At 55.6% G+C, this 10,200-nt stretch overlaps 1 protein-coding gene across 1 annotated transcript; it reads left to right on the top strand.

The window, feature by feature from the left end:
- Nucleotides 1-1,631: 1,631 nt before the first annotated feature.
- LOC309856523 (homeobox protein MSX-3-like) lies at nucleotides 1,632-2,981 on the top strand (the record flags this gene model as incomplete). Its single annotated transcript, XM_082717824.1, is given in 3 exon segments — nucleotides 1,632-1,932; nucleotides 2,571-2,709; nucleotides 2,711-2,981. Coding segments are annotated over 3 exon segments (624 nt in total). The 5' UTR covers nucleotides 1,632-1,718.
- Between the last annotated feature and the right edge of the window lie 7,219 nt (nucleotides 2,982-10,200).

Here is a 10,200-nt window from a genome sequence, read left to right as displayed (position 1 = left end):
ATCGAGGCCCACATCAGGCTCCCAGCTCCGTGGGGAGTCTGCTTCTCCCCCTGACCTTCTCCCGCCCATGCTCTCTCTCACTGTCTCTGTCTCAAATAAATAAATAAATAAAATCTTTTTTAAAAATTTAAAAAAAAAATTCTTCTTCAAACACAATTGTGATTGTGGTTTGCTGAAGACAAGCTACCAGGAGAGAGTCCTTCAAAGAAAGTGCTTTCGTGATGCAATTTACTCCATTCAACTCAGCACCCTTACTACATCGGAACGAGGCAGCCCGTCTCAGGTTGGAGAGCGGCCCTCGGCGCAGACACCAGGCCTCACTGCCCAGCAGGTCCCAGGTCCTGTCAGCCGCACTTCTAAATTCGAATTAATGGAGAAAAAAATTCTAATTGTATTTCTCTGGCTGAGCCAGAGAGTTAACTGTCCCCAAAACTGGATTTCAGGAAATCAACTTTGGTTTTTCAAAAATAAATATAAATCGATCCAGGTTGTTGCTCCTGTGTTCTGGGACAGTAATCAGACGTAAAGCCTCCTGCAAACCAATCTCGTGATTTGTTCTAAAACTTCAGGGAGAGACTGCAGAGGGAGGCCTACAGCACCCAAGAAGGTTTTTAAACCAAAGATCGGTCCAGTTTTGGAAAGGTGCTCTGAAGAAGCACAGGTGTCTGGCGGGCCCTGGGCTCACGGGGTTCGCGGGGCTCGCGGGGCCCCCCAGAAGCATCTTTGGGGATGGGTCGGAAGCCGGGGAGGTCCCTCTCCGGGGACCTTTCCTTGGTGCCAGGTCCCAGGTCCCAGGTCCCGCGACCTGGGACGATAAGGGTGAACAAGTGCGGAACGGGGTGGGGGGGGGCGCTGCCTGTGTCTCAAGCCCCGCGACCGAGGCGGGTAAGAGGGTGCCCCCCACCTCACCCTCCCGGCGGCCGCAGGCCCCGCCCAAGGACCTTGGACGCGCCTGGCAGGCGGCTCCTAGGGCCGGACCCTGGGACACTCGGGCAGTGCGACGGTTGACCCCCGCCCGGGAGGGTGCTGCGCAGTCACAGGTGACTGAAAAACCATCCAGGGCCAAGGCAACTTCAAGGGGAGGGAAGCAGAGTCGCCAGTTCAGGCCGCGGATCCATCATATGCGGCCCCAGGGTTGAGAGTGAGCGCTGGGGCCAAAGTAGCAGGCGCAGAGGGCTCCGGGTCCGGGCTGGGGCGCAGGAGAAGAGCGGGCGAGCCACAGGGGGACGGCATGGCCTCCGATGGTGCAGCCCTCTCCGCTCGCAGGATCTGCGCTGTCAAGGCCCGTGTTCCCCTCGATTGCGCCCGCCGTAGAGTCCTCCCTTTGGGGAACCTGGGGCCAGCTCCCACCCAGGGCCAGTGCTCCCTGGGTGTCCCAGGCACTTCCTGGGCAGAAGGAGCGCGGGCCCGGCCGGCAGAGCTCCGGGAGAGGCCGGCGGGCGCCAAGCCGGCAGGGACCTGAAGCTTAGGGTCCTAAGCGGCGGACCCGCCCCTCCCTGTCCATCCCGCCCCCCCCACCCCAGGTCAACGAAGCCAGTGGACACCCAGGCTCACGCTGCCGCGGCCGCAGCGATTGGATGGCGGTGCATGAAAGGGGCACCGCCTCCGCAAAGGGTCCCGAGCGCGCGGGCGCCGCCAGGCCCTCGGCAACCGTGCCGCGCGCGACCCTCTCGTCGTGTCTGCCGGGCCCCGCCAGCCCTGCGCCCGCCGGCCTGCGCATGGCCCCGGCGTCGCTCGGCATGAACCCCGCTGGACTCCAGACGTGCGGCGGCGGGCGCGCGGGGCCCGGCCCGCTGCCGTTTAGCGTCGAGTCGCTGCTGGAGGCGGAGCGCGGGCTGGACTCGGAGCCCGAAGAGCTCCGCGAGGAGAGGCCACGGGGCACCGCGGAGCCCTGGGCCTGGTTCCCGACGGCTGCCCGCTCGTCCTCCCCACGTAAGTGCCCTGTCGCACGGTCAGGGCAGCGAGAGGAGCCCTTATCCGGCCCAGGCTCGGAGGACCAGCGCGGGAAGGGCGCTGTCGCTCTGAACTTCGCAACGAAGCGGCTAAGGCGCCTGGCTGGGGGCAAAGAGAAACGAGCCCACCCGAGGCCTCGCGCCCCGCCAGCCCGCAGCGGCTCCTGCGGCCCACGCCAGCCCCGAGGCAGAGTCCGACACCCGTGAGCCCGCGGCTTTGGGGCTCAGAGCTTCCCGGCCCAAGCATCCCCCGACCCCGTCCGTCCCCGCGATGCTTAACTTCTGCTTGGCCGAATCCCCCCAGAGCCGCTCGGTTCTTGCGGCCGCCTCCCGCCCAAGCTTCTCGCTTCTCCAAATGGGCAGAGTTAACCTCCTCCCCGGCGAGCGGGGCAGCCGACTTGAGGAGCAGAGCTCGAGTCCAGTGCCCACCGCCCCGCCCGCGCGCACACGGTCTCCCTGATGCCTTGTTCTCTGGCCCCAGGGGCTTCTGGGGTGTCGACTTCCCTCAGGGCCGACACTTGCAGAGGTAACCAGCCTTTGCGGGGACTCGAAAGTGTCGGAAAGAGGCGCGCGCTGCTGGCGTCTGAGCGCCCGCTTTGTGCTTTTCTCTCCTCGCAGGCGCCCCCAGCCCTCCACCCCGCACCCTCCGAAAACACAAGACCAACCGCAAGCCGCGGACTCCCTTCACCGCCGCGCAGCTGCTGGCGCTGGAGCGCAAGTTCCGCCAGCAGCGGTACCTGTCCGTCGCCGAGCGCGCCGTTTTCCAGCAGCCTGAGCCTCTCGGAGACGCAGGTCAAGATCAGGTTTCAGAACCGCCGCGCCAAGGCCAAGAGGCTGCAGGACTCGGAGCTGGAGAAGCTCAAGCTGGCGGCCGAGCCGCTGCTGTCTGCCTTCGCCCTGCCCGTCGCCCTGGGCGCGCCCCTGCTTGGCTCCCCAGCCAGGTCCGCGGGCGCAGCCGGCACCCTGCCTCGGGTGCCGGGACTCCTCTCCGCGCCGGTCGGTGCCTACCGCATGTATTACCTGTCCTAGGTCAAGCGGGGTGGGAGGGCGCGGGCAGGGAGCTGCTGGCTCTCCCGGAGGGGCCTGCTGCTCTGGGGAGCCCCCCCCCCCCCGCACTTCTTGTTCTGTTTGGTTTTTCAGTTTTTATGTTTCTGCTATTGTTAATACATGTATGACTGATGCCTCGAGCTTACTTGGGGTATCTCACGGATCTTTCAAACAACCACATTCCTACAAACTTCTCTGCAGGGAACAGGGCAGCTTCATCCCGAGTCCTCGGAAGGGGCCACCGCAGAGCTTCCCATTTTGGGCAAAGCAGCTAGTGAGGCGTTCCGAGGTTTGCTCTGCAGCGTGTCTCCTGCACCCTTCCTACCTTAAACAGGACACTCAGAACTGGCTCCATGATTTGGGGCTTCGGCAAGAAACTGAGGCCGGAACAAGGAGGTGAGAATAGTTTGGTGCCAGGAGTGTTTTTTGTTTTTTGTTTTTTTTTAATTTATTTGACAGAGATCACAGGTAGGCAGAGAGGCAGGCAGAGAGAGAGGAGGAAGCAGGCTTCCTGCTGAGCAGAGCCCGATGCGGGGCTCGATCCCAGGACCCTGAGATCATGACCTGAGCCGAAGGCAGCGGCTTAACCCACTGAGCCACCCAGGCGCCCCGGTGCCAGGAGTGTTAAATGAACTTACTAGTTACTTCCACTGACCAGGTTTGTTGCCATCCTGACCAAAGTTCACACTTATTTTAGGGATTTTGCCCACAAATTACTGTTTTAATGGAGAAGGCCCTGCAGCCTTGGGCGAAATGGAGTGTGTGTGTGTGTGTGTGTGTGTGTGTGAATGTGTGTGCGTGTGTGTGAGTGAATGTGTGCGGGTGAGCGCCTGTGGCAGGTGTAGCCCTGCGGGGGCGGCGCACTGGGCGGGGGGCGCGCAGGAATGGGGATGAAGCCGCCCCTGGAGCTGCCCTGGTCGCAGGACCCGCAGCTCCGAGTTTTGGTCCTATTGGTCCACCTGCCTGCCCAGCAGGGGCGGAGAGGGGTGATGGCCAGGGACCAGCGGCTCAGCCGCCACCGCTGCTTTACTAACCCAGGAACTGGGTTAAGGAAGCCGATGGTGTCCCTCTCAGCGTCCCCAACACTCAGCCTCGGCCCAGGGGGCTGCTGAAGGTGCCCACAAAGACCCACAGGGCCCGTTTTTCCTGCCCTCGCTGTGGCTTGGGGCTGCAGCAGCTCCCTTTGGCCCCGCCCGCCCTGCGCACTGCCCACCCAGACCACAGGGAGGGGGGATTCCAAGCCTTTCCCTCCAGACAGGACGCAGGGTGGTTGCCCCGGACTGGGGTGCTGCCAGCCCCAGGAGGGGGAGGACCTGGTTTTACTGAGCAGGAGGCTCCCGAAAGTCCTCATAGTGCATGAACTTGCCTATTTGTAGCGATTACTCTCCCTATGTGTCAGGGAAATGAGAATTCACGATGGATTTTAAAGCCCAAGACACCTGCCTGGTCAACGGCCCACTAGCCTGGCACCCTTGTTGCTTGTCAAGACCAAGTCTGTCTGCTGTTCTGGAGAGGGCTACTGCCTTGGGCAGGGACTGTCCCTCCTTCTGAGACTTGCTGCCTGTTTGCCTTCTCTCTCAGAGGACTCAGGTTCCTGCATGTCCTGGGCCAGATCCCCAAGCCGTGTGGACGTGCTGGTCTCTCTTCCAGCCAGTGCGTCTCTGATGGAAGTTCTCAGAGGCCCAGAGGGTGTCCCAAGCTTGCCAGAGCGAACATGGAAGGGTTGACCCATCAGGAACCTGCACGGAGGCCTGGGGCCTCTGCCACCCTCGTCTTGGGACAGACACCCTGATCTCCGAAGTCCTGCCCCACCCCGGTCTGTGCCTTCACACGTGTTCCATGCCCAGCTACTGCTGGTGGACTCAGAGATACCAGCCCTGCCCTTGGGAGACCAACCAGACGAGGGGAAGAGGAGCGCCATTCAAGGCCAACCACACCTCTTTGCGGGGGCCAAGAATGGGTCGAGCTGTGCAATGGTGTGGATTGTGGGTGACTCCGGTAGGGGTGAAAGTAGGCGCTGGGACTGTGGAGACTGAGCCAGCCTGGGTGTCCCATCAATCTCATTAAACAAGTGGTGTGATCATAGGCCTGGCTGGTCTGGGTGGCCCAAAGGCCACCAAGCCTTGGGACTTGGCCCTGAGACTCCCAAGTCAGTGTCCTGCTGGTCCAGTGGCTGGGTTCGGGCCAGTCGGGCTCATTCACTCTGGTTCTCGGGCACCTCCCCAGCACAGGCAACTCTTGGAGCCCCTGCCACAACCCTGCCCTCTCTGTGTTAAGGGTGCTGCTCTCGGCCCATCCCCGACGTGGACGCCCAGCCACAGGTCCCATGTCTGTGAGTCCACAGAAGGAGGACAAGGACGATTCTGTTCCAGTATTTCTCTGGGAGAGACCCCCGCCGTCTGACCGTGAGTCCCAATGATCACAAAGAAGCTGTTGCCAGGGGGCAGAGGCTCCTCATGGGACTTCTGGAAATGGGACCTCAGGGTTCTTCTTCAGCTGGGCAGTGGGGTGGCATCTACCGTTCCCACCAGGACATGTGACTTCACACTTGTGTTTGCACTACAAGGCGTCATGTGACAAGGGCACACTACTTTCCGTCAGGTGCAGTGATTGCTAAAGAACGCCACCATCTCTGCGTCCCGAGATGCAGGCACGCACTCCGGGTCCCGAGATGCAGGCACGCGCTCCGGGTCCCCAGATGCAGGCACGCGCTCCGGGTCCCCAGATGCAGGCACGCGCTCCGGGTCCCCAGATGCAGGCACGCGCTCCGGGTCCCCAGATGCAGGCACGCGCTCCGGGTCCCCAGATGCAGGCACGCGCTCCGGGTCCCCAGATGCAGGCACGCGCTCCGGGGGCTCCCCCGCGGCTTCTTTGTGGCCCCAGGACCTGCCCAGGCCCCAGTGTCTGTGTGTTCAGGCGGCGTCTTTGGGCAGACGGGCTGCACTGTTTCTTCGGCCTGACGATACGTGAAGCTGTCTGGATGGCCTCGAGAGCTCGTGCTGTCATTCTGATGTCTACGGAAGTGGGGTCTCCCCCCTTGAAGGGACAGTTTTGCTGCTGGTGGTGCTCCGCACGGACGTCTTCAGCCGACGAGGCCGTTATGAACGAGCACTGTGCGGCGCTGAAGCGGACACAACGCGGGAAGCTCCGCGCTCGGCCGCAGAGGCGGCGTGGGTCGGGGGAAGGAGCTCGGCGTGTGCGGGGCGAGCATCTGAAACCCACACCCAGCGGCGACACTAGTCCTTTAAGCATCCAAGGGTGCTGGTTTTTTCCAGGTTGTACTTTGAAGATGTGCAGAACGCAGAATGACGGACTCCCCCCTGCCGTCTCAGGCCCCTTTACGCTTGGGACTGTGAGCGCTGCCCGGAGGCCCGGGGCCCTGCGTCGCTGCAGGAGGCGGGCGGCCACGGGCTGGAGAGACCTGCGTTCTTACTCTTGCAATTTAGTGTCGGCGTTTCCACGGACGGAGCTGAAAGCACGCACAATGGGACGTACCTTAGCTCTTTTCTGTCACTTGGCAGCTAGCGCCTCCGGCCTCGGTGTGCACGGAAGCTGCCAGAAGGGGCCTCTTGGTCGCATTCTTGATTTTTAAAGGAAGTACTTTTAACACTTCACTGTGAGCATAATATGCATGTGGTGGCTTTTTGAAACACCTTGTCCAGGTGACTGCGGTTCGCTTCTGCAACTGATGCAAACTTCTATCGTCAGTGAATGTGGTACTTTATTCAGATTCTTTTCCTGCATATATTGATGGAGATGATGTGTTTCCCCCAGTCTGTCAATGTGGTAAAGATTCTCCAATGTTGACCGTAGTGTGAATTCCTAGAATAAGCCTGGGAGAGGGGAGATTCGACACATTTAGGCAAAAGAACAAAACAAAACAAATGGTAAAGATAACGTATGACGGACGGATGCTGTAACTGTTCACGTCCGGTCCGGCAAACAGCACCAAGCCCACGGCACAGCAGGAGAGCGGCGCCACGTGGTGTGCCCGCGAGACAAGGCAGACACGCCTGCCTCCCTGTGGACGTGTCCGCGAGCGTTTCTGGAGACGGAATCCTATCCTGTGGACCGCACGCGTGTTTGCGTGTGTGTCTGGCTTTGTCCGTTCAGAGTCCTGTTTTCGAGGCCCTTCTGCGTCAGAGCAGGTAATTGCTTCATTCCTTTTTATGGCCAAAGAATATTTCATCATTTGAATACACCACATGTGTTTATCCATTCGTCAGATGACGGACCTTTGGGCTGTTTCCACCTGTCGACGACCAGAGTAGCGTGTGGAGTTCTGTGTGGACACGTACTTCCATTTCTCAGGTGCCCCTTTCTCTGGCATGTGCACGTGCAGCTCTCCTGGTACCATGTGTTGGGAAGATCATTCTGTCCCCACCAGTTGGCCACAGGTGTGCGTGTTTGTTTCCAGACTCTCAATTCTATCCCATTAATCCGTGTGTCTTTCTGCAGGTACCGCAGTGTCATGGTTACTGTTACTTTGTAGTAAGTTTTGAAACTGCGAAATTTTGTTATCTGTCAAGATTGTTTTGGCTGTTCTAGGTCCCTTGCAACTCCATAGGAATTTTAGAATCGAGCACATTAATTTCCACGAAGAAACCCACAGGGATTCTGATGGAGACCGCTCTACCTCTGTAGATCGGGGAATATTGCCCCCTTTTTTTTTTTTTTTAAAGATTTTATTTATTTGACAGAGAGAGATCACAAGTAGGCAGAGAGGCAGGCAGAGAGATTGAGAGGAGGAAGCAGGCTCCCTGCTGAGCAGAGAGCCCGATGCGGGGCTCGATCCCAGGACCCCGAGATCATGACCTGAGCCGAAGGCAGCGGCTTAACCCACTGAGCCACCCAGGCGCCCGAATATTGCCCTTTTAACGACATCGAGTCTTCCAATCACAAGAACGAAATTTCCTCCAATTCTTTAGACCTTTCATTCTTTGAGCAACGTTGTACAGCTCTCAGAACGTGCATTTTATACTTGGGGGAAAATTTATTCCCAAGTATGTTATTTCTATTGATGCTATTGTAAATGAAATCATTTATTTCTACTTTTGGATTGTTCATTGCACGTGTGTAGAAATATAATTGATTTTGTATATTGATCCTTTACCCTGCAACCTTGTTGAGCTTGCTGCTTTTCATCATTTTTCAGTGGGTTCCTTAGGATCTTCTATATACAAGATCATGTCTTCTGAGAATAGAAATACTTTTACTTCAAATCTGGATGTGTCTTCTTTTTCTTGCCTCGCTGCCCTGGCTAGAACCTCAGCACAACGTTGGACAGAAGTGTCCTTATCTTGCCCCTGAAAGCATCCAGGCTTTCACATTACATATGATGCGAGCTGTGGGCTTTCATAGATGCCCATTATCAGATCAAGGAAGTTCCCTCCCAACCTTAGTTTTTTGAAGTCTTTTTATCATGAAAGGGTTTGGGTTCTTGTCAAATGATTTTTCTGTATCAGCAGAGATGACCCAGTGCTTTTCGTTTTTTATTGTATTGATGCTATGCTATGAGGTAGTACGCCAGGTGATTTTCTGGTGTTAAAGCGACCTATCGTTCCTGGGTTAGATCCCACGTAGCTGTGCTGTGTGACTCTTTTTACACGTTGTTGATTTGGTCTGTTGGTGTTTGCTGAGGATCTCTGCATCCGTATTCACAAGAGGTATTAGACAACACTTTCCTTGTCTTGTGTGTCCTTGTCTGGTTCTGATGCCAAAGCAGTACTAGACTCACAAAAGGGAGTTGGGAAGTGTTTCCTCCTATGCTATGTTTTGGAAGACTTTTTAAAAAATTGCTATGAATTCTTTAGGTAACTGGTAGAACCAGAGAAACTGTCTGGTCCTGAGCTTCTCTGCTTTTCTTTATGGGCAGATTGTTGTTTACTAATTTAGTCTTTTTACCGGTTACAGGGCTATTCAGACTGCCCGTCACTCCTTGGGTCGGTTTCAGCCTGTCTTTCTGGGAACCTGTTTCATCTGAGTTCTCTGACTCTGTTAGCATAAAACTATTCATAACATTGCTTCCTAGCTCTTCCTCTATCTATTAGGTATGTAATAACATCCCTATTTTCATTCTGATTGCGGGATACAGAATTCTCTTGAAGCACTTGGAATATGTTCTCCTCCTATCGTCTGGCCTCCATTACTTCTGCTGGGAACTCCTCTCACGTTTACCCAGGTTCCCTTGTAAGTAATGAGTCATTTGGTCTTGTTGCTTTTTAATTTTTAAAGTGGGCTCCACACCCAGGATGGCACGCCGAGATCAGAAGTCAAACCTTAATGGACTGAGCCACCCAGGAGCTCTGATCTTGTTTTCAAGATTTTTCCTTGTCTTTGACTTTCAGCATTTTTATTATGATGTGTCCAGCTGCTCCCTATGTTTATCCTACTTGGAATTCACTGAGAGTCCTAGATGTTAGGTAACTTGTTTTTCTGAGTTTAGGAAGTCTTTAGCCATGATTTCTTCAGTTTTTGCTCCTTTCTCTCTTCCTCTACTGTTCCCATCACTGGTGTGCTGGTGTTCTTAATGGTGCCGCAGTTTTCCGAGGCGCCCTTCGTGTTTTTTCGTTATTTTTCCTTTCTGTTCTTCAGCATACACAATCGCAACTAAGCTATCTTCATGTTCACTTATTCTCTCTCCTGTTAGCTCAGCTCTACTGTGCAGCCCCTCCAGTGGGTTTTTTAAAAATTTCAGGTATTGTATTTTTCAACTCCAGAATTTTCCCTTAGTTCTTTTTAAAATAATTTTTATCTCATTGTGGATAGTCTTCATTTGATAAGACATTGTACTCATCCCTTCCTTAATCATTTTACCATAGTTTCCTTTAGTTCCGTGAAATGTTTATGATGGCTATTTTGAAGGCTTTTCTGATAAATCTGACACCCTGTCCTGCCCACAGTTTTTGTTCCTTGCTTTCTCAGATACAAGGGTTGTACATTCCTTTCTTTGCATGCCTCGTATTTTTTTGTTGGAAATTGCACATTATAGGTAACATATCACAAGAACTCTGGGTACCAGTCCCCCTTCTCTGGGGCCTATTATTATTTACTTGCTTATCTGTTTAGTGTGTGGCTGGATTATTTGAGTGAAGACTATTCCTTTCCACCTCCACACCCCCAACATGCTGAGCCTCTGATGTGTCCCCAGGACTGTGCAGCTTTGGGTAACCCTCAGACCCCTCGGAGAATAGTGCTTTCC

This window comes from Mustela nivalis (assembly GCF_964662115.1).
Source record: "Mustela nivalis genome assembly, chromosome: 2".
Lineage (NCBI taxonomy): Eukaryota > Metazoa > Chordata > Mammalia > Carnivora > Mustelidae > Mustela > Mustela nivalis.
The sequence above is the reverse complement of the archived record's forward strand: the minus strand, read 5'-3'. Positions and strand labels throughout refer to the sequence as shown.